This window comes from Schistocerca nitens, chromosome 2, assembly GCF_023898315.1.
Source record: "Schistocerca nitens isolate TAMUIC-IGC-003100 chromosome 2, iqSchNite1.1, whole genome shotgun sequence".
NCBI classification, from domain to species: Eukaryota; Metazoa; Arthropoda; class Insecta; order Orthoptera; family Acrididae; genus Schistocerca; species Schistocerca nitens.
The window spans coordinates 558435019-558460713 of record NC_064615.1 but is presented as its reverse complement, the minus strand read 5'-3'; the positions used below and the strand labels follow the sequence as shown (position 1 = coordinate 558460713).

At 40.4% G+C, this 25695-nt stretch overlaps 1 protein-coding gene across 1 annotated transcript in view; it reads right to left on the bottom strand.

Annotated features, from left to right (window-relative positions):
* Positions 1–13377: 13377 nt before the first annotated feature.
* Positions 13378–25695, bottom strand: part of LOC126236589 (succinate--CoA ligase [ADP-forming] subunit beta, mitochondrial) — an 86814-nt gene continuing 74496 nt past the window's right edge. The window contains exon 9 of the mRNA XM_049946009.1: positions 13378–17594. Coding sequence (XP_049801966.1) covers positions 17430–17594 — 165 coding nt within the window. The 3' untranslated portion in view covers positions 13378–17429. The remainder of the gene's footprint in view (positions 17595–25695) is intronic.

The following is a 25695-nucleotide window of genomic DNA, read 5'->3' as shown; positions in this document are numbered from 1 at the left end:
CAGCAGGATACAGTGCTCAGAAAGCTGAACAAACATACAGAATAAAGCTTCACAATAGGTGCTATAGTAATTGAGAGAAACTTATGAGAAACTGGACAATTTGCTTTCTATGAAAGTTGGCTAAGGTTCCTGACAAAGAATTATTCACACAGTGTAACAGTTTTGATTTTGTAGCATAAGAATCAACAGTACATGCTATTTCCTCTTTTAATGCAAGGTTTGAAGAATATTATGTGGACAGTACTAGTGGAAGAGCAACTGTACCCCTGTTTGTAACAATATGTGCGCACAATGGGGCCAAATTATTTTGAATCCAGAATTGTGTTGTGTCACTGAATTATACTGTACAGAAATGTCATGTTGAACTTCTTGTGGTTTGTATTCTCACAGATGGGGCCCCAAATGAGATGTATTATAATTACCACAACAGCTATCCCTGGCGTACAAAAACTCCTAACACTACACTCACCTCAGATCACCAGCAATTATTCCCTATCAACTTGTGTGCTGTAATGATACAAGATCAACTAGTAATACTTTATTTGATGCCCCCTGTTCAGTGGGGTACGTTGCCCAGAGTGTTCATTACAGGTGTACAGCAGTTAGTGGAGACTGTATTTCTTCATGTCCACAGGACGCTGTAGTTTCCAAACAATGGTTTTCCATCTCGCTTCAATATTAAAAGTGATTACAGGTAAGGAAATTTACTAATACTATAAGTTAAAGTAGTTTAAAGTGTAGTTAATAATCTTGAGTGTGTGTAAGATAATTAAAAGTAATTGTGCAACATGGCAAAAAATGTGAGTCAAACACAAGTGTATATGATACATCATATAATCTATGATATTCATTTATTCTTTGCCTTTCATTAGTACTGTGTTGTTCATATTCAGCTGCTGGGACTCAAAAATGTAAAGTTGCAGTCATGGTGTTTACTGTTGTGCATAAAGAAAATCTGTTTAAGTCCGCAACATTTTTGGTGACCCAACACAACACCAGACATTAGCTGATGCCTTGTACTGTACCGCATCATGCATTAAATATGGAACATCTGCGTCAACCACACTACGCATCTTCCATGTATTTCACCACCATAACTTCGTGAACCAAGACCTGTTGCCAACTGCTGACCTGCCTGCAAGTACAGTTATCAACTGCATCATGGCTAAGCCACTGCCATTCTGGCAACAAAACAAAGTTTCATTGTATGCAAAACTGGAGCATCAGTTTGTGTTTGCTCAATGATGACGAAACACCACACAGCTACACTGTACTGCATTAAATCAGCACATTCTAATACCACCGAGCACCAATCATTGCGCAAACATCAAGAACGCCTTGATCAGCAACCTATTGCAGTCTGAGACAAAGTAGCAGGAGAGGTTACTCCATACTGAGGAACTAAGCGATCACTCTCTTCTGCAGCTACTGCGCAGCCTGTTGACTCTAGTAATGTCATTAACGAGGACATCTTGATGAATATCTGGTTGTCACACCTTCCACCCGATGTGCACAAGATATTGGCAATATGCATTGGCAATCTCGATGCACTTGCAGAAGCTACAGATCACATTGCAGAAATGTACCCATCCACGTATATCGAAGTGTTTGTCCACAGCCTCGAGCAAATAATACTCTTGCTGCATTGCAAAGCAGACATTACCAAATTTACTGTACAAGTCACTGCCTGGCAGACAGCATTACAGTCACCAGTCACATCACCACCACTCACCAAGGAAGTGCAATCACTCATCTTCCACTGCAAGTTTATTGGTACTGTCACAGATGGTCCAGTTCATAGGTGCAGAAATGCATTCCCACATGTGAGATGGGAAATGAATCCAGAAGTCAGTAATGATGACAGCTTGCTCCCCAGATGGCAGCCATAGTCTGTTCGTCATGGAACATTATACAAAGCTTCAATTCTTAGTGGACTCTGGTGTTGATGTCTCAGAATATCCATCTACCTGGCTAACCCACCACAACAGCAATGGCTGCTTCCTTTTCACCACTAACATTCCACCCTTCTGATGTATGGTTGTGTCACACTGATAGTGAATCTAGGCCTCCATCACAAGTTCAAGCTGACATTTACCAAAGTGAAGACTTCCATTGCAGAATACTCTGTTAGTGCAAGCAGTTCTGCATGAGCCTTTTGCTTGAATGATTGATGCAACTATCACTGGAATTGGTACCTTACTGCACCAATGATTAGACAAACACCGTCAACCCATGGCATTTTTTAGCCACAAGTTATTGCCATCACAACACACCTGGGCAACCTACAATTATGAATTGTATGTAGCAAATGCCACTATGAAGAAATTCCAGCACATTTGTTTGTGACGTATGCTTTCTGTGTAAGTAACAAAAAAGTGCCACCACACCAACTGTGCCACATTCATTACATAGGATAGCTCTATACTTGCATTATCCACATTGAGGGAGAACTGAATGTTACAGCAGATGCTCTCTCTCTCTCTAGAATACAATTAATCACAGACACAATATATTTTGCAGCATTTGCTTTGGCACAGGTATCCGACACCGATCTGCAGCTCCATCCCATCCAAGTACCGTCGTTGAGCACACTGTTATACTGTGATATAGCTACAGCAAAACATGAGTGTTTGTGACTGGTGACTTTTGTCAACAGCTTACCATACGGCAGCAACTAAGTGAGAACAACACAAGCAATGACAATTAAAAGTATCCCTTCAGTATCATGACTAACAATGGTGGACGAAATTGCTATAATTCATACTCCTGGGTCCTCTGTGTGTGTGTGTGTGTGTGTGTGTGTGTCAAGGAAGACAAAAGCCACAACTGCACTCTTCTATGGCCAACCAATCCGGCTGCCCAGCGAGTTCCTTAGCAACATGCCGATCAACCTCATCAAGGCATCAGACATCGTCCACAAGCTGTGTTTTCAAAAAGGCAGCTATGTCCCGTTGCCTCAAGGGATCAACATGTGCCCGTCCCTTCATTTTTAATGACCTGTGGAAGTTTAATGAAGTCTCTGAATGACACAATGCAGTAGGCAAGTCACTCTAGCCACCATAAGATAGGCGGTATCCAGTTATCAAGGAACATAAGATTTTTAAGGTTGATGATATGGGAACAGCAAACACCCATCTCTGTTGACCGACTCAGACCCACATAGAGCACCTCATACATTGGCACAAACACATCACCAGATAGAATTTCCTCACACTGGACTGACTCATCTGCCATCTGGCACAGACCAACCACAACGGGCATCGGATGCACACACTGGTGACTCAACAACAGCTTGCACAGTGCCTGTTGTTACACCATCCCGACACCATGCCCATTTTAACAAAAGATGCTGTTAGCACTAAGGGGGGATTGGTGAAGTGATCATGCAAAATAATGACAAATGTGAGCCCAGCAGAAAGTCTGTACTCTGCATCATACAATCCTGACATACATATATTCTTTGCTTTTCATTAGTATTCTTTTGTTGTTCATATCTGGTTGCTTGGAAAAATGTCAAGTCACTGTTAGGGTGTTTAATTTTGCAAATAAAGTAAATTTATTTAAACCCACAACATACTAAATAAAGTTCTTTGTTACCTTTTCTTGTTAAGAGCATCAGCCTTGCAAAGATATGACAACAGTATCTTCATACCAGCAGCTGACCCAGTCATCGCAACATCTTACATGAAGGCCAGCAATCCCAAGATCCTGTTGGTCAGTGTTGCAGCATTTTGACTTTATTGCATTAATGAAAGGCTAATATATGCTCATGTTGTATGTTATGTTCAAGTGATTCACTACCCTTTGAATCTTAATTGAGACCAGACACATTGAATTGATTTGAAATTAGTAAATGATGTTGCATTAAGAATATTTGCATATGAATGGCTTTACATCATATTTGAAGATTTATACTGATTTTCATTGAAGAAACAAATTACTAATATTAACCACATTACAGACTGGAGGTAGTGGTACTGAAGTTATCACTGTAATTATTTACTTTCCTTGTATTTGTGTGTTGTACGCTAAATAACTGTAACTAGAAAAAAAATTAATGTGGGAAAGACAGTATTAACGAAATTTATGGTAAATAAAATTTTATTTGAAAGAAATGCAAGAACGACAAAATAAAGGGTGTACATAAATTCCGGGAACACTTTAAATTATTTATTGCACAAGAACTAAACTTTGTACAGATGTCACACATATTGCATTTTGAAGAGAAACGCTGAAAGTTTTTTTTACAAACATTCAATATGCGAACCATGAGTGATGTGGCAGACATCAATACGATAATCGAATTCTTGCCATACCCGTCCCAGCATGGCATCGTCGACTGTGGCAGTCACTTCCCGTATTCTCTCCTCGAGCTGTTACGTCACATGGTAGAGGCGGTACATACACCAGATCTTTAACATGTCTCCACAGAAAAAAAGTCACAAGGAGTGAGATCTGGTGATGGGGAGGTCATTTCATGAAACAGCTATCCCCTTCTGTAGCAAGGCCGATCCGTCAATGCGGCAGCTCTGTGTTCAGGTACCCACGAGCTTCACAATGAAAATGGGGTGAAGCCCCATCCTGCTGAAAGATGAACGGAGAGTCCTACTGCATTTGAGGGATCAGTCATTGTTGCAACATGTCCAAGTAGGAATATCCAGTGACAGTGCTCTCGGCGAGGAAGAATGGCCCGTACAGTTTTCGACGTGACAAAGCACAAAAAACATTTACCTTTGGGGAATCATGCTCAAATTCAATGTATTCATGTGCATGCTTTGTACCCCAGATTCGACAATTATGCCTGTTCACTTTCCCATTAGTGCCGCTAAAAATTAAGCGATCAACAATGCCATCCCCATCCTCATTCTGTTGTTGCAACTGCGAACAAAACTCAAAATGCTTGTCTTTGTCGTCGCCATCAAGCTTCTGCACTATCTCCAATTCGAATGGTTTCATAGACAGTTTCTGTTGCACGACTTTCCACCCTGTCATTGGAGGGGATGCACGACGCACCTATTTCTCTGGACTCCTTATGAACCTCTTCGTATGTGCTCCACATTCACTTGACTCACATTGGGATGTCTGCTTCTCTGTGCAGGGCACAAGCAACCCGTCTTAACGAATTTGTTGTGCCAGTGGTAAATGGCCTTCCTTGTTGGTGGCTTATTACCATTCTTGGTTCTGAAATTCTGTTGAACAGCTGTAGCACACTTGTTTTTGTCGAACTCCAACACACACAAAGCTTGCTCTGCACCTGATGATTGATTGAATAATTGAGAGAGTATGGGACCAAATGGTGAGCTCATCAGTCTTGCAATTCCAAAGTGGGTTACATAAGAAAGAGGGTCTGCTAAAAGTGGATGGATTCAGTCAGAGGAGTCAAATTATAAAAGAATGGACATTAAACACACACAGTAAAAGCATGAAAGGTTAGACCAAATCTAAAAACCGGAAAAAGGGGGGGGGGGGGGGCGTCATGGGATCAGAGACCATGAAGACTGCAAAAGGAGTCCCAACCACAACCAACCCACCCCTGCTCCAAGACTAAAGGAGAACCTTATTTCTGGAAACAAAAACCACTTTCACGGAGGAAACCAAGGACCAAGTCAACCATCCATGGATCGTCTGCTAACACTAAATTTAAGGAAGCAGGAATACTATATTTAGCATGAAGGGTCGAAAGAAGAGGACATGCCACCAATATGTGAGATATTGTAAGTCTGGCACCACAACCACATTGTGGGGGAAGGTCATTACATAAGAGGAAACAATGGGTGAGCCAGGTATGGCCAATGCATACACAGCATAAAACAGTGGACTCCTTCCCAGAGGGGCAGAAAGAAGTGCCCCAAACCTGCAGTAGACTCCTTGATTGTGCGGAGTTTATTACTGTGAGCAGTAGTGCTCCAGATGGCATTCCACTGTTGGGCAAAGAGAGATTTGATGTAGATCAGCATATCCACAGCTGGAATCTTGAAAGGAAAAGGGGGTAAGTATTTGCTTCTCTAGCCAAATGGTTGGCCAATTCATTTCCTGGGATTCCCACATGACTTGGGACTTAGAGGAAGATGAGTGAACAGGTGGTACGCTCAAGAGCAGAGTGAAGGTCATGGATGGCAGAGACCAAGGGGTGATCGATAGCCTGCAGGCTGCTCATGAAGTCGGAACAAATTAAAACACTATGGAGGGGGGTCTGAGAAACAAAAAGGAGGGCCCTGTGAATGGCTAGAAACTCTGCTGTAAGTACACTACGTGATCCTGGCAACAAATGGTGGTCAAAGCTGGTACGAGACGTGAAAGCATGTCTCACCTCATCAGTAGTCTTCGAACCATCAGTGTAAAAGATGGTGGCACCCTGGAACTCAGCAACAAAGACACGTACAAGATGCCGGTAAACAATAGGAGCAACAGAGACCTTAGGACCCTGGAAGAGATTGGTCCTAATCCGTGGTCTAGGTGCTGTCCAACAGGGGGTATGGGAGGAAAGATACGGGGTGCAGTCCAGTGAGTGCAGATGGAGATCCTGGCAGAGGGTAGTGAGACGCATGCCAACCAGCAATCCCACCTGTGGGCATATGTTAGGAGGGAGACATCCCTCATTGGCGAAGAGCACAGGGTACACAATGGTCAGGGAATTGGCGAATGGCGACTGCGTAAGAAACAAGATGTGTAGAGGGGGGAATTCCTGCTTCTGTGAGGAGACTATCAACCGGTCTAGTGCGAAAGGCACCAATAGACAGAAGTACCCCACAATGATTGACAGGGTCAAGGAGTTTCAAAGAGGAAAGAGCTGCTGAGCCATAAACCTGATTACCAAAACTGAGTCTGGACAAGACCAGAGCACGGTAAAGATGGAGACGAGTGGAACGGTCTGCACCCCAAGATGTGTGGGCCAGGAGGCAGAGAGCATTAAGCTTCCGCATGTATGTAGTCTTTAGGTGACGATGTCAGCTTATTATTGAAAATAATGCCCAAGAAACAGGACTTTGCTACTACATCAAGGAACTAGTTGCCTACATAAAGTTCTGTATCAGGGTGTACCGTGGCGAGATGACAAAAATGCGTAACCCGCATTTTGGAGGGGGAAAACTGGAAGCCATGGGCGGTGGTCCATGCAGAGGCCCGTTGCATGACGCCTTGGAGCTGGCGCTCAGCAGACGTCATCGAACGGGAGCTGCACCAGTTGCAAAAAGCATCAACGTACAATGCCGGGGTAACCAGAGGCCCAACAGAGGTCACAAGCCCATTTATGGCAATGAGGAAGAGTGTGACACTTAGCACAGAACCCTGTGAGATACCATTCTCCTGAATCTGAGGGATGCTGAGTGAAGTGTCAACTCGAACCCGGAAGAGCTGGTAAGATAAAAACTCGCAGATAAAAATCTGAAGGGGACCATGGAAGCCCCAATCATGGAGGATAACTAAAATGTGATGGCCCCAAGCCATGTCATATGCCTTATGTAGGTCAATGAAACCTGCGACAAGGTGCCGGCGGTGTGTAAAAGTCTGTCGGATGGTGGATTCCAATTGGAGTAAATGGTCAGTTGGAGATCGCCCTGTCCGGAAGCCACACTGATCCGGTGACAAAAGGCCCTGAGATTTGAGTACCCAACCTAATCTGGAGTTGAAACATCCTTTCGAGCAGTTTACAAAGCACATTCGTAAGGCTAATGGGGCAGTAGCTGTCTAGTGCCCTTTTTTTTTTTTTTTTTTGTTTTTCAGGCTTAAGGACAAGGATAACTATACCGTCTCGTCATTGTAAAGGAAAAGCACCCATGAGGCAGATGTGATTGAAGACCCTGAGAAGCTGTTGCCTCTGGGAATGTCCAAGTGTTGAATCATCTGATTGTGATTGAAGTCAGGCCCTGTGGCTGTGTCTCGTGAAGAGCTAAGAGCCTGCACCAATTCCCATTCAGCGAAAGGTGCATTATAGGGCTCAATGTGGTGCGGGATGAAATGAAGGGGCGGTCTGTTCAACTCTGGCATTTCTACTGGAGAAAGGTAGGAGGGTAGGATGCAGATGACGATGTCATCACAAAGTGTGTCGCAAGGTGTTCCGCAAGGACCAATGGATCAGTGCACAGAGCTCCTTAGAGGTTCAGACCCTGGACATTTAGCTGTTGCTGGTGGCCCAGAACGCTACGGAGCTTTGACCAAACCTGTGAGAAAGAGGCATGCATTCCCAGGGAGAAAGCATAGCACTCCCAGCATTCCTTTTTACTCCGCTTCATAAGGTAATGCGCCTTAGCTCAGAGATGCTTAAAAGTGAAGAGGTTGGTCTGGGAGGGGTGTCACTTAAAACGCTGCAGCGCACGTTGGCAGTCCTGGACAGCGACTGCAACGTCCTTGGTCCACCACGGCAACGGCCGATGACGAGGGCGCCCTGTGGATAGGGGGACAGCAGTGCTAGCACCATGCAGAAGAGTGACAGAGATGTCTTGCACAACTACATCAATGTAATTCGAGGAGGAGGTGTCAAAGCGGACAGCAGACATGGATAAAGGCCAACTGGCTCTGTGGAACGCCCAATGTGGGGGCCTGTTTGTCTGGTGGCGGCAGGGGAACGCAAGTGTCATTGGAAAGTGTTCACTGTCACAAAGGTCATCATAGGATGGCCAACGTAGGGAAGCCACAAGGGCAGGGGAGGAGATCATGAGATCGATAGCAGAGAAGGTGCCATCAGCGGCACTGAGGCGAGTAGGGGAACCATCATTAAGGAGAGACAAATCGAAGTCCGTGATAAGTTGATTGATTAAGATACCCCCACCCGTTGAAATGACACTCCCCCACAGTGGATGGTGGGCACTGAAACCTCGAGGAGAAGCGGGGGCGGGAGTTGCTGTATTAAGGTAGATAGTGCAACGTAAGCAAGTGGCCAACCTGGACGGAGGTAAACATTGCAAAGGGTGATTGCCAGAGTCGTTTGCGCTAACTGCTATCACTTCCAAGGTGGTACATAGGGGGAACCAATCACTAAGGACATCGGAGCAAACCAAAGTGCAGACCTCACCAGATGCTATCCCAGGGCCAGGACGGATCCGATAGAATGCCCGATAACAACGGAAAGTTGGAGAGTGGTCATCACGGAAAGGAGTTTGTTGGAGAACAAGACAGATTGCAGAATAAGAGGAGACAAGACATTGCAGTTCCAGTAGGTGACGATAGTATCCGATGCAGTTCTACTGGATGATCATGTGGTGTGAGTCCAAGGTAGGCATGGAGGAGACAAGGAGGATGTCAGGTCACTTTGTCAGTAGCTGTCACTGACAAGGATGGAGTGACATCCATAAATAAGATGTCAGACTCAGGTTGCGAGAGGGGAGTTGGCACCTCCGGTGGCGCCTTGTCGTGAGATTTATGTTTCTTCCTCTTCTCTTTCTGAGGTGGAGGAGGGCATGACATGGGCAGTACAGGCGTCTAAGATCAGGGACCGAAAGAGAGCGGGCGTCCTTGAGGTGCACAGATGGTGCGCCTCATGGTGGTGAGAGTCTTCTGGCCTGAGAGACGCCGGGGAGTCGGTTCCTAGGAGGAAGCCCGATGCCTGGCAGATGCCGAAGAAGGAGGGGGGGAGCAACTCCCTGACAGGAGTCTATCACCAAATTACCAAACCATGCTGTGGCGGTATAGATGGAGGGGGGGGGGGGGAGGGAGGGAGAGAGGGAGAGAGAGAGAGAGAGAGAGAGAGAGAGAGAGAGAGAGAGAGAGAGAGGGGGGGGGGGGGGGGGAAGAAAGCCTTTCAGGGTTTCTTTTCAAAATGACAAATATGATGTCTGTACAATATTTGGTCTTCTTTTGTGTAAAATTATGCCAACACTTATATTTCAATACTTGTGACATGATAAATAAATACATGTATGCTTGGTTCTTGTGCAATAAATAATTGGAAGTGTTCCTGAACTTTATGTACACCCTGCATCTAAATTATTTTAATAATAAATTATCACAGCGTAAAAGTAGACTGTTGGCTCCACATATACGATAGAGAAACAAATCATTATTCCGTATTTTGATCATAAAGTCGGGGCAGGACCAGCAACTTTGATAAATTCTTTATCATTTCATTAAACAGTTTCAAACTATCAAGTTCATTTTCAAGCCAGGCCTACTGAAGCTACACTAACAGTGCTTGGTTAGGCAGCAGCTCACACACAGGTAATATACACAATAAGCAGTCAAATGGAAGCCAGACCAATTTCACAATATAGGCATATTCATGAAGTGCAATTCAACTAGATTGTGACAGAATTACAATAAATAATTCTTCAGTATTATTAAGATTTACAACAAACTTGCAAAACAATCTATGAAGTTGTTATTCAAGCCAAATATTAAAACACGTTGCTATTGAGAATATAAGTTGAAAAAATATTATAGCTTGGATTCTGAAGGAAGTTAATACTCTGAGTATGGTCATAGCAAAATAAAAATACATCTTCAGAGAACAAGATGATGTGCTGCTTCTGACAATGTAATACCCCTGGATTGAAAAAGACAGTTACATTAAGGGGGTCCACCTGAGCTCAGCGACAGAGGGTCCTGAGATATATTTTATGCTGTGCATTTCCTTTGGACATACTTCAGAGCAGAGTTTGTCCACCCATGTCAAAGTGAGTAGCTGGAGATTATGACAAACCCCAGCCAGATGCAACACAACTTGATAGCAGCAGCCCTGGTTGCAGCTGTTGTCTGGTCCTGGTTCTATGCCACATTTTCTGACACAGAGTAAATCATAAATGTTACCAGGAAGATGAGTACTTAAGTTTTAAGTTTAAAAAACATGCCTAAAACTTTTGTGCAATCCATAAAAGACAATAAAAATTTACAAAAATCCTTAGGAGACAATAATAAAATTTTACATCAAAAAGTGGACAGTGTGTTCATACTGACACAGTAATAAGAATTTGCAACTGAACAATCCGAATGTGCGGTCCACCAATATGAATTCATCTTTAGAGCTTCATATTTTTTGGAACAGTGACAAAGCCTAAATGAAATGAAATGTCGTGTGACGAGGGCCTCCCGTCAGGTAGACCGTTCGCCTGGTGCAAGTCTTTCGATTTGACGCCACTTCGGCGACTTGCGCGTTGATGGGGATGAAATGATGATGATTAGGACAACACAACACCCAGTCCCTGAGTGGAGAAAATCTCCGACCCAGCCGGGAATCGAACCCGGGTCCTTTGGATTGACAGTCTATCGCGGTGACCAGTCAGCTACCGGGGGCGGACAAAGCCTAAATGAAAAGGTACATACAGACAACTAGAAAGCAGGTAGGAACTCTTAAGATTCATATGCATGATGAAATTCCTAAGAGTAATTACATAATTCAAAAAGAGATATGACCAAAATGAACTAGAAAACCAGGAATTTATGAAATCAATTTAAAAAAAAAAGTACTGTCATATGCAATCTGAACAACAGCAAAATTAATAATCAAAATATTTAATGGTGTACTTTTGGGTGTACAAACAAGTTGTGGATTCCATTATAAGAACATTTTGTCAAGTGACCTAATCACCTTCGTCATGCACAGAAAGCTGAATTTACTTGCTGCCTGCACTTCAACCACATTGTATTAGTGTTGCTCTGTTATTTACAGTACAGATGACTATCAACACCAACTTCACTTTGATGCTCAACTATTTCTCAGAACCCACACTATTATTCTGTGAAATGCACATATTTTCAGTATTTTCCAGCTGTGGAGGATGAGAGGGCAGATAGGATCTTAGTAACTGAATGCTGGATCCAAGCATTGTTTTAAGCTGAATTTCTGTCACGGTTTACTATGTTTTACCGATATCTTTATTTTGACAGATACTTTAATTACACTATTGCAAATACTTTGTATTTGCACCACATTACTGCTCTCATCACATTTTATTTCATGATTATATTCCAAGTCGGGCTTAATAATAGTTAATTTGTTTGGTTGTTTCAACACTGTGTGTTGATGTTTCTTGCGTATCTACTAAACTGTCGCAATAGTCTGCCCCCACACGACATGCCACATTTTGTGTGTAGTGCAGTACACATCCAGCTTTCAAAAACCTAGATCAACAGACATTACAAAGAAGACATTATACCTTTTTTTAATGAGAGCAAAATAACCAGGATAGTGTCTTTCTGTATGAATCACCTGGTATTTCAGGTGACACGGCCTACATAAAGCAGATAAGTGATTCACTACTTCCTTTTATCTGGCTCTGTCTCAAGATTATCTTCATTAGTTGTCGATTCTGACTAAAAGATCCGCTCAATTTATTAGCCCAAATACTCCCATTCCTTCATAACATTCTCCATAAGTGTAATTCTTCTGTCACATCTCAGTTTGATTGTCCCTTGGCAAGCTTAATCTCTGAATCTCACTCTGTGGATTTTCCGAAGGGCGTTCCAAGAAATCAGTGAATGAAAACCTATTAGGGATTGAAAAGGAACTAGTTGTTAGGGTCCCAGTTGTCTTTGTTATTGTTAGAAAAACAATGGATATTTGTGAGACAAAAAAATTTTTATGCACTGTCAGGTGTTCAGTGAATCTGGCTAATGTCACCTTCAATGGTTATCATGAGCTTAAGTTGTTGCTACAGGTTGTGTCAAAATTCTAAATACCCATTTCTGATTGTTAATTCCAAATCGCAAGTATCTAGTTCGCTGTCAACTGCGACCCACGTAATCTTGTCTCTAAGGATTTGGGACTCCCAATACTGAATTCAACCAAACACACAATTTTCAAAACAATTTTGGTGTGCCTACTTCTTCTCCTCTTTTTTTACTCTTCATGCTTCTCCCACAGCTACCTAATTTATTATATACAATATGCTATGTTAGTATTAGAAGTCACACCTGGTATTAATGTACAGAGAACATTGCTGCATACAAAACGAAATTCAGCTCCTATGATGGATTTCAGTATCATGAGAACAATATGTACCAACTATAGTTAAGTCTGCAAACTGATGAAAGATAGGGCAAGTCTCCACTCCATCTACTGAACTATGTCAGAAGGAGCAACTAAAGTCTTTCTTTAACATTATACCAACTTTTCCCCAGAGTTTCTTATGAATCACAAAGGAATGCAGCACACACTCGCATGGAGAATGTTTCTTTTGCAATAAATATATGTTAATATTATACAGAATACAGAAGTTATTAACTAACACAAAAACACACACACACACACACACACACACAAACAAACAAACAAACAAAAAGAATCTAAGGATACCACAGCACGCTGCACTGTACTGTACCACTAAAAGGAAAATTGTTTTTCAGTCACCCTGAATGGCAGTTTTAACATTCCTCTGGAAAAGACCCTCTTCTCCACCACAAATGTTGCTTGCCCTTAAATTCAGAGACAGACTGTATACACATAAATAGGTAATGCAATCTGTACTATTTATATCCAAGTGTCATCTACTACATCACAATGTTTTAATACCAAAAAAATAACTCTTTTAAACAGTAACAAAATGGTTGTCTTTTATTTAACATTTACATGGGAAAATTTTCATTTTTTAACATATGTTAATGGCATCAAACAATAATACTCATTCACACAACAGTCATAATAATTACACAGATTTAACAAATTATGCTCTTCACAAAGGAAATATTTCACGGAAGGAAAAAGGATAAAATTGATCACAGTCTCTTTCACAACAATATTGAATGAATGAATTCGTGAATTAAACTGTCTTCTTAACCAATTTTTCATTTGTCACAATACGGTAGCCCATTGCTGCAAGAAGTCAAGAAAATAATGACACAAAACAATTATCAAATTCTTGAAAATAATAACAGCTGATACTACTTACAGGGGAATGTCTTACACAATATTATCTGTGTTGTTACTTCCATCAAGTTAACTAAGGGTGGTTCACCACTATATGTTAGCAAACATCAATCATGGTGCAAAATATGAGAAAGGGAAAAATACAAAACAAAAAATGAAATATGATTAAGAAAACTTATAGTTACTAAGCACTGCTCATCATAATCAGATCTATAACTTGGGCACCATGAGAAGAGTTATGCACTGTTATTAGAGCTGTAAGAAATGTTGCTAGACCAGAGATTCCCAAAATTTTCCTCTGACTGGACACTTTGAGAATCCTAGTACTTTGATGGAACATCCAGTTCTCCCCCCTCCCCCCCCAAAATGTTGGGAAAAATGTCATATTATTAATAGTTTTCCCATGGTACACTGTTTGGGAAACCCTGTGCTAGACTAAGATGTATTTTTTGCACGGTTATAGTCTAATAATAAAACATTGCTCTTCTCATGGGAGTCTCAGTAACCAACTACACATTTATGTTATAAAAATGAACAGTCCTTTTGAAGACAAACAACATGGTGATAAGAAAACAATGAACAGCTTACCAAAGTGTAAAACAGAATTGCACAAACACCACAAAAACCTGTGACCACTTTTTATCAAAATCCTGAACTACATATAATCATCTGTAAGACAACACTGGCAGTACAGAAAAGATGTTTGGGATGCACAGTATATTATAAAAAATGTGAAAATTTGATTATAAAACTCTCATGCTCCATTAAGTTCTTTCACAATACAGATGGACTACGTTTTGCATAGTGAGAGAGTCTGCCTCACTCCTGCAGCTTACACAACGGATTTTCAGATATTGCAACTACTGATGTATGGGGTATGAAGACACTAAAAGTAACACTGTATATAAAGCTATTTATACAATATAATGCAAAAAGTTTGAAAGCTTTTTTCTTTGGTATGAGGATCCATAATAACAAGCAACCTGCCACATGGCAATATTTCTGGGGAGGGGAGGGAGTGAGGAAAAGAGTAATCTGGGAGCACAAACATCAAAAACCAAGTGTTACAACAGACTACAAACATTTATGGTGATTTATCATCAGGCTGATTTGACGAATGAGGTTCATTTTAGCCAGCCTTTAATACTGTAGAATCAGTAAGAAACATTGGATTTGGCAGCTAATGACTAAGTCCATATCATGTCACAATCATTGCAGATTAAGAATAAACTTTATCGGACAAGGAAAGTTTTATTGAAACAACTCAGTATTCACCTGAAAGCAATTAGTAAACAAACACAACTTAAAACAAAATATCCTGACAGTAAGTAAAATACTTCTATCACCAACATAAAGAGAAGCTTGTACACAAACTTGCTTACAACTTTTACAAATATCAAAGGATATATGAGAAATCATTAACATTTCCAGAATCTACAACATAAAGCAATCATGCTTCTGAAATGTAATTAAAAAACATTTCTATTAAGTTTTAAGTTTCCACCCGTGAATACTCTCTCCTTTTTATACAAACTCCTCCCTCTTAAACAAGACAATCAATACATTTCAGAGAAGAAAAAAGGAGAATGAACAAAAATTTTAAACTTACATGATTATAAATAGCCACTTACAGACACTTAAAAGATTATTTAACTTCAGTGATAGCCTGATGGCAACATCATTTTGCCAAATTTCCATTGTTACAATGGTGAACGAAACGAATCAAAATTATATTTTGGAAATTATTTAAAACGTCATTCTAAATTGTCAAAATATTCATAACTTTTTTTTTACCAGTCAAGGCATGTGTTATTTATAAAGAAATCATCAAACATTTAATAAACTCAAATCCATTTCATTAAACATGAACATTTAAGGTGTTACCAGAAAATTGTTACATTTATTAAAACACAAGAGTATAAATTCCATACAGTTCATTTTTCAAATTTAAGTGGCCTAGTAAAATGTAGCAACTGAAAAGATATAATATCAAATAACAATCTTTCCATAAGTTATTTTTGTTAACTGCAGGTAGCTCTCAATTTTGTAGCTGTCATGAAACACATTTAGAAGCATTACTGTCCATGAAGAGCATGTGATTAACACAGTTTCTAAACTTAAGCATTCACTGACTTCTCAGTAACTGATCGGATGACTTATAATAAGCATTACCCGAACCATAGGAACTATGTTTGACCATAAAATCTTTCCTGTTATACATCTGTGCTACTAATTCACAAAAACTCCTTGAAAATATGTTCATGTTTCAGGCTCTTCTGAAAGTAAGATTCATCAACTGTTTATGTTAGTAAGTGTATCTGACATCTAGTACACAATACTAAACCACTCAAGAAGTATTTAGATGTAGTCACTGTAATTCCAGAGAGACGCAGAAAAGTGTATTCTGTGAGTGGATGATGGTAATTTCTTTTGAAGTGCAAACTTGGCTTATTCGGGACCTAATACATTTGCCACTTATTGCATATATGCCCATTTTCATATTATGCACCAGCTAAAATTTATCTCTGTTCTGTTTTACCATAAATTATTGTTGTAATTAAACAGCTCAAAGTGTTTGGTAAGCCACAATTTTTGAATTGTCACTATCACTGCATATAAATATAGCAAACACTAAACACAGTTTTTTTCCCCAGTCATTTATGCTACAATGGTCTCTCCACTGAAGAACAAACCAGAGAAAAGCACAGCATCTAGCACATTTCTGCTGAAATTATTCTCTGCTAAAAGATTTCAAGATCAAAACTTTGATATATAATTGTCATTCAAATAAGTAAAATTAAGTAAAATTAATTAAACATAAAAACTAAATACCTCTGATACGGCAAAATCAGATATAGCAAACACGTCAATGAGTGTCTGTAATGTTCAATATCTCAACACTATTTACATTAAATAAATAAATATTTACAAACACAAACAAATAAATTAAAAGCACAACATTATCAAAATAAAGGATACACTAACTTACGAAGCAAACAAAGTTCCGACCAAAAGCATTTCATATACAATTTATTGTGTTAAACCCTCCATGGAAAAAGTGTACTGTCCACGACATCAACTAAAGGAAAATGTGATTTACTAGTAGTTGAATGTTACAATTATCCTCATTTTTTTGTCATACTTTTCTGAAAATGGAACCTTAATTCTGAATATCAGAGTTGAGATTCCATTTTGGTGTGCCATCAGTCAGAACAAAGTACACAAATAAAAATCTCTGCACTAAAAACTGCACCAGCTTCTCTAGTTCTTGCCTGCTGTGAATGACATATTATCCTGGGTACATCAGTTTATAAGCAATTCAAATACTATTTCAAGACACACAGCTGCTTACTTCTTAAAAGTCCAGTCATAATCGGAAGCGAAGCAAAGCAAAGCTTAAACCAAGCATGCACAGTATTTACTATGATCTGTAAGCTCAGATAAAATACTTTTAAATAAGTAACAAAGTACAATACATAAAATAACAAATCAATTCTACAAATGTTACTACAGCCTTCTATCAGCTATAAAAGCCACACTGCATATATTAAGAGCTACCTAAGTTAAATGTGGTCTACATTTATTCATAAAGTAAAAACAAAATAAAAAAGAAAAACGTAAGTAGCTAAACTCATTACAGGGGAATCTCAAAATTGACATCTAGTTTCGCCGATCTCGCAAGGCTGACAATGTTGGACAGTTTCACAGCAAGTCTTGCAGCTTCCTCTAAATTATCACAAGCCAAGATCTTCAATCCCGATGCTGCTATCAGAACTTTTGCATCATCTACATTTGTACCCTGAAAAAATTATGCAGCATAAAATACCGATACTGGAATACTAACAAATATAAGAACATATTATTAAGTTAACTGCTACCATTTATGGACTCAGCCAAAATTATCTTCAATGGTTAGAGTACTTTTACTCTTGCAGTGATACTAACAACTTAATCAGAACATTGCTACACAGCAAACAAATGTTAAGAAGGCTGTGATGAAAATATTGATATTATTAACTGGATTGATATTGATATTATTAACTGGATGCTATGGTAACATGCATGCTAGTTTTTTAAAATTTCTTGACAAAGCCAAGACACCACACAGATGTATGCATTATTGCACTCCAAACTGGCTTTTATCTTCTCGAGTTGAAAGTGTTCCTGCTATTTTGTTTACAAAATACACTTTGTCTTGTAATAGGGAAACAGTTTCTTGTTATGTTCCCAGAGGATTCCACCTGCTGAGTATCTCTCTCCAATAGAGATTTAGAGCTGCAAAGAGCAAGTCCACTGTAGTTCACATGCAAGTATGTACAAAAATAAGTATGATTTGCAGCGCGTTGGCAGAGTTAAAGATAAATGATAGTTTATATGCAGATGATCAAAAACAGAAGAAAATATGACCGATAAGTGAGGTGTGTGCTGTATTCAGTTGTCTGTCAAGCTAGTACACTCATGTTTATAAATTAAGGATAATGCTGATACATGGCGAAACAAGTGGAACAATGCTCTGGTGGGCGGTTTGCGGGTTTAAATCACCTCGGGGTATGACCATGCAGTGCATTTCACCTGCGGTCGTCACACGGTGGCTCTGGCAGCAGTCCACATACACAGATGTGTGTCGGTGCATGTCAGAGTACGGTGTAGTAAGTAAATGTGCAGACGTTTTCAAACATGCTAATGGTGACTGTTTGTTGAAACTGGCCCAGAGAACACACATGGATAACATTATTAGGTGTAGAATACTAGGGCAACTGGAGGCTGGTCAAACATAGCAGGTCATAGCACGGGCACTCTGTTGTTGTTGTTGTTGTTGTTGTTGTTGTGGTCTTCAGTCCTGAGACTGGTTTGATGCAGCTCTCCATGCACGGGCACTCTGAGTACCACAATCTCAAGATTATGGCAACGATTCCAGCGCAACATGTCCAGGCGCTACAGAATGGGACGTCCACAGTGTACAACACCACAAGAAGACCGATATCTCACCATCAGTGCCCACAGACAGCCACGGAGTACTACAGGTAGCCTTGCTTGGGACCTTACCACAGCCTCTGGAACAGTTGTCTCCAGACACACAATCTACAGATGATTGAACAGACATGGTTTATTCGCCCGGAGACCTGCATGGTGCATTCCTCTGACTCCTGGTCACAGGAGAGCGCATAAGGCCTGGTGTCAGGAACACAGTACATCGTCATTGGAACAGTAGTCCCAGGTTATGTTTACGGACGAGTCCAGGTATAGTCTGAACAGTGATTCTCACCGGGTTTTCATCTGGCATGAACCAGGAACCCAGTACTAACCCCTTAATGTCCTTGAAAGGGAACTGTATGGAGGTCGTGATTTGATGGTGTGGGGTGGGATTATGACTGGTGCATGTACACCCCTGCATGTCTGACAGAGGAACTGAAACAGGTCAGGTGTACTGGGACATCATTTTGCACCAGTATGTCCACCTTTCCAGGGGTACAGCGAGTCCCACCTTCCTACTGACTGATGATAATGCACGGCCCCACCGAGCTGCCATTGTGGAGGAGTACCTTGAAACAGAAGTTATCAGGCGAATGGAGTGGCCTGCCTGTTCTCCAGACCTAAACCCCATCGAGCACATCTGGGATGCTCTCGGTCAACATATTGCTGCATGTCTTCAAACCCCTAGGACACTTCAGGAGCTCAGACAGGCACTGGTGCAAGAATGGGAGGCTATACCCCAGCAGCTGCTCAATCACCTGATCCAGAGTATGCCAACCCGTTGTGCAGCCTACGTACATGTGCTTGGTGATCATATGCCATATTGATGTCGGGGCACATGCGCAGAAAACAGTGGCTTGTTGTAGCATATGTGTTTCGGGACAGTTTTCTCAACTTATCACCAATACTGTGGACTTGCAGCTCTGTGTCATGTGTGTTCCCTACGTGCCTTTGCTATTGGCGCCAGTAATGTGTAGTGCCACGTTGTGTGGCACCACGTTCTGCAATTATCCTTAATTTATGAGCATGAGTGTAGTTTAGTGCCACATCGTATATTGTGAGCAATGCTCACCACAGTGTATCTGTTTTTGTCTTCCAACTAGTGACACAAGTAAACCTTCTCTATGCAGATGATGGTACAGACCTTTAGTCAGTATTTGCAGTACCTAATAATCCTACTACTTCTAACGGAAGTGTGATAATCAAGAGTAAGATCAGTCACACATGCCAATGTTCCAGGAACAAATGGGCATATTCTCAAATTTCCCCAATGGCAGAGAGCAGTTTGTTATTTTACTCATTTCTTTGATGACTGTACAATCCAAGACATTAAAAGTGAAAGTCACTGGTACACTTTTAATACAACTGCATTAACTAAATATTAAGACACTCTATAATGAGCTCCGTCAAGTAAGTGGTCTGCAGAGAAGTTTCAAAAAATTGACTTTTTCAGTTTTTCTTTCATGTGTATGTCCTCCAACTGTGAAAACTGTGTTTATTTATCAAGAGGTCTGTTTTTAGAAGCAAGGTTTTTGTGTGAATTTTTGAGTCAGACCGATTTTGTGCCACATTGTCCATGTTACATTTTGATGAAACTGTTACATCTGAACGACTGTTACAAATGTTGTCAAAAGGAAAAGCATGACCTGATTCATAAAATGCAGCCATTACCTGATTTCAATGCCAACAAATGTCAAAGCAGTTTTCATTGAGAGATTAACATTACAACATATAAGGAATGTGTCTTATGTGGTAGGGTTTGGTTTAGTGTGTGTATGAGAAACAAATTTAATGAATATTACAGCAAGTGTTATCCTATCGGCAATTCAGCAACAAGAAGCATGCTAAAATGTGGAGTGTACACAGTTCTGCAGGGGATGTTGAAATATAGTGTTCAGTACCTTGTACAGAAAAATTTTGCAAAGCGTTTTATTTATGTAAGTACTAACTTCAACCCAACTCTTTTGGACATGTTGAGGCATTTAAGCTACATGTGAAGTGGGAACAGTAACGAGAAAACAAGAAAGGTTTGCAGTTTCCGTTCAAGAAATGTATCTCTGGTAGATTACACTGTTGACAAGAAACTGGCTGAAAAGGGAGAAGGTTTTTTTTCTACAACAAGCTTCTTCATCCATACAAATTGACAAGACATTTCTACATCACTCTCCAGAGAGAGTTCCACCTACTGTAAACAATATCAACACAACCTGCTTTTGCAAAGTTTCTTCAGACAGAGGGGGAAAAATAAATGGTAAGTCCATCAAGAGGGAGAACAGATGATGGTGAAAGGACTGCAATGTTGATCTCCGGTACACAGATTGTTCTGAGGTTAACTATATCAAAATTAATTACAATCAAATCATAGAAAACATTCTAAATTTCATGTGCCTTCTTTTCATCATTCCCTTACTGTTTCTGTGAATGCAGACAAGTAACTATACAACTCAACTGCTAGGGCACTTAAAATTCTTTTCTTTACCATTTTCATGTTCTTTTATGCTATTATGGTAAATATTTGAACCGTATCTACTTATATGAAGGTATATTCTTTTAATGCATTATTTTTCCCTTTTCAATGGTGCAATTTCTACATTTTGCAATGCCATTTAACAGCAACCCATAATTAAAGGAGTCCAGAGGCAAGTACTTAGTGTAAATAGGGCAGTGTTAATCAAAAAAGATTACTAAAAAACGCAAAGCAGAGCTTTCTCTATTCCATTTATTGAAGCAGTTTTTCTGTTACTGACAGTTAACTTCTCTTGTGGTTTCATTTACAATGATTTTAACAAACAGTTACAGAGCTCTTGGAATAATTAAAAATTCCTGATGTAACAATATCAGAGAATACTAACAGCAAGTTAATTTTGTATTCCATTTTAAAATTAATCACTGATCAAATAATAATAAATTTTCACAATTCATCATGTGGCAATAGCCATCCAAGTACAAAAGGCGATTATCACTGCCTTTCTTCCTGCAAATAAGTGCCACTATGGGAACACTGAGCTACTCAGTGATTTGTCACTCAATATGAAACTTCGTGGCAGATCAAAACTGCATGCTGGACCAGAACTCAATCCTGGGACCTTTGTGTTTCGCAGGCAAGTGCTCCTCCAACTGAGCTACCTGAGGATGACTCATGACCTGTCCTCACAGCTTTACTTCCACCAGTACCTCTATCCTATCTTCCAAACTTCACAAGGTTTTCACTCTGTAGCAGAGTGTGCACTGACATGAAACTTCCTGGCAGATTAAAACTGTGTGCCAAATCGAGACTTGGGCAAGTGGTCTACGGGCTGAGCTACCCAAGCATGACTCACGCCCCGTCCTTGCAGGAGAGCTTCTGTGAAGTTTGGAAGCTAGGAGACAAGGTACTGGCAGAACTAAAGCTGTGAGGACGGGGCGTGAGTTGTGCTTGGGTAGCTCAGATGGTAGAGCACTTGCCCGCGAAAGGCAAAGGTCCCCGAGTTCAAGTCTCAATCCGGCACACAGTTTTAATCTGCCAGGAAGTTTCTCTTGTGCTATTTGTGGGACTAGCACTTCCGGAAGAAAGGATGTTGTTGGGACATGGCTTAGCCATAACGTGGAATATGTTTCCAGAATGATGCACTTGCTTGTGAAAGGCAAAATCCAGGGTTCAAGTTACAGTCTGGGACACAGTTTTAAACAGCCAGGACATTTCATATTGGCACTCACTCCTCTGCAGAGTGAAAATTCATTCTGTATTTGACGCATACTTCCAAAACACTTTAACAATAATGGTAACACATGCCTGCATGGATGTTCATTCAAGATTTTAAAACTTAACTCTTCAGAAATCAAAATCACATTCCATTAAACTCTACGTCTAACAATATTAATGTGTGCGTATCTTGTAGATATTAATTTTGAATTAACAAATGTTCATTAAAATTCACTTTCATATTAAAAAGTTTGTGTCATTGCTTTTGCTTCTTAGGTGCTTACTGGCAAATTTATTTTGTCTTAAAAGTGTAATACCCAGTATCTTAAACAAAATGTTGAAGATCAGCAATTTGTCTAAAGTTAACACTGCTAATGTTGAATTGACTATTACAACTGTTGGAGAGTGATATAAAAGAAACCACAAAGGAATTACCCAAACAGGACAGAAATTGGTACATGTGATGTATATGTAAAAAAATATTTTTTTTTTACAATTTCTGAAAAACTGGACAATTTATTTAAGAGAAAGAGCTTCACAGACTAAACAAGTTAGTAAAGCACTGGTCCACCTAACACCCTTATGTAACTGTTATTCGGTTTAACACTGATAAGTTTTGTTGGATGTACTACTGAGGGATATTGTGTTAAATTCTGTCAAACTGACACATTAGATCGTCAAAATCGTGAGTTGGTTGGAGGGCCCTGCTCATAATGCTCCAAACATTCTCATTTGGGGAGAAATCTGACAACCTTGTCGGCCAAGGCAGTGTTTGGCAAGCATGAAGACTACCAGTAGGTACTCTCCTCATGTGGGTGTGGGCATTACTTTGCTGAAATGTAAGTCCACCATAGCTTGCCATAAAGGGCTACAAAATGGGTTAGAATATCATCAAAATACTGCTTGCTGTAAGAGGTCATGCTATGAAAAGAAATCCAAGACCATCTATCACTCCTGGTTGTCAGGCGGTATGGCGGGCAACAATCAGGTTGGTATCCTACCGCTTTCCGGAGTGCTGCTGTTGCATGTGATCTGCACCCTAGAAGATGTTGCTGTCTGTATTTCACTGTTGCTCTAGCATAGCACTATGGAACATTGTAGGGGGAACAGTGACCGAGCTTGGCTGGAAGAGAGAACTACGATGATTTTGTGTGTGTGTGTGTGTGTGTGTGTTTGTTTGGGGGGGGGGGGGGTGAGCAAGCAGCAAATTTCATCATGCCGCCAACCCTGGGAATCTGCCCTGTGTACTTTGCCTTTTTATGAACATCTAACAAATTTCAACTACAGTTTGCCTGCAGCCATTTGTACTCAGAATCAAACTGACTTTAAAATTGGACAAATACTCAACAATGTCACACTTTTCTGCAGGAGATGGTGAAAGTCTGAATTGGAGCTAGTGACGTACTTGTGTGTTTTTTGCAGCGAAGTCGTCAATTCTTATTGTGAGGTTCGATAGGAAAAATAGGGGTGTGTGTCAGCTGCTGGTTCTACATGGCCAATGACAGAGTGGCAGGCAGACAATAAGTTTGGAAGCAAGAGACATAACAACATTCTCATGTCAGTATAGAAACAAAATCCGCTATTTAATCAGAAGGTGGGGGGGGTTTGTGTTCCCAGGTCCCACCGTAACCACAACCTCACAAATCACAACATATTCAAATGAAACAGCAAAAAATTGTAACAATGAAGATATAAGTTTCACAGCCTCCACGTTAGGATGATGATGATGATGATGATGATGATGATGATGATTATAAACAGTGATACCACAGTTAACAGGCTAACCTAACAAAGAAAGGTAAAGAAGATAAAAATTAATGTAAACATTTTCTTTTTGTTTATTTCTCCTTGTATTATCAAAATACAGACAATCAATAAATGGCATAAGTTTAGAATACGTGTAAATTTAGTTTTTTAGACACATCCCTTATGTCAATAAAAGTGTAATTTGATTACTCAGAATATGTTAAAACAATAAATTTTACTCGAGGGACTTAAAAAAAAAAGTTGTCTTATACTTGAGTAAACACGCTATTAAATGTAAGAGTGTTCAAATGCATCATTATCTCTCTCCTCATGATAATCAAGGCAATGGAAAGTCCTTGATGGAATATACATAATGAAGCACTAACAGTAAAAACTCACTTGAATAATCAGCAGGCACAACAAGACAGAGAATGTTGCTAGCTTTTGGATGAATCCTCTCACCGAGGTATAGTGGGCGCTAGCATGCAGATGACACAGGTTGAGAAGCAGCCACTGGCATTACACATTTTGTGCTGAGGAGAGTGTTCTGACAACATTGTTCACCACAGTTTGGCAGTGGCCGCACATTTAGATGGACAGGAGGTTTTAGATCATGCACACACAAAATGCTGTGCAAAGTTAAAGCACTGTTGGTATATCATATGTCTGCTTTCACTAGGTGGCCATGCCTGTAATAAGGTAACTCTGTGATGGGACTGGAGGATGTGTTGGACAGGTGCATGGGGAAGTTCTTATACCCAGGTCTCCCACAAAGCTAAGATCCACTGGCAAAAGTTTGGAAGTAAATGTGGTGTAAGGATGTACTTGGGTGTTTCATAGCTTTGGTTGGGCAATAGAATACCCCTTAGGGAAGAGTGAGAAGATTGTGGGTAAAATGTTGCTCATAATCTGACATGAAAATACACTATGTGATCAAAAGTATCTGAACACCCCCAAAAACTTAGGTTTTTCATATTAGATGCATTGTGTTGCCACCTACTGCCAGGTACTCCATATCAACGACCTTAGTAGTCATTAGACATCTTGAGAGAGCAGAATGGGGCTGTCTGTGGAACTTCAAACGTGGTCAGATGATTGGGTGTCACTTACGTCATACATCTGTATGTGAGATTTCCACACTTGTAAACATTCCAAGGCCCACTGTTTTTTATGTGATAGTGAATCAGAAACATGAAGGGACGCGTACAGCGCAAAAGCGTACAGGCCAACCTCGTCTGTTGACTGACAAGGACCGCTGACAGTTGAAGAGGGTATAATGTGTAATAGGCAGACATCTACCCAGACTATCACACAAGAATTCCAAACTGCATCAGGATCCACTGCAAGTACTATGACAGACAGGTGGAAGGTGAGAAAACTTCGACTTCCTGGTTGAGCGGCTGCTTATGAGCCACACATCATGCCGGTAAATGCCAAATGACGCCTCAGTTCGTGTAAGGAGCACAAACATTGGACGATTGAAAAGTGGAAAAACGTT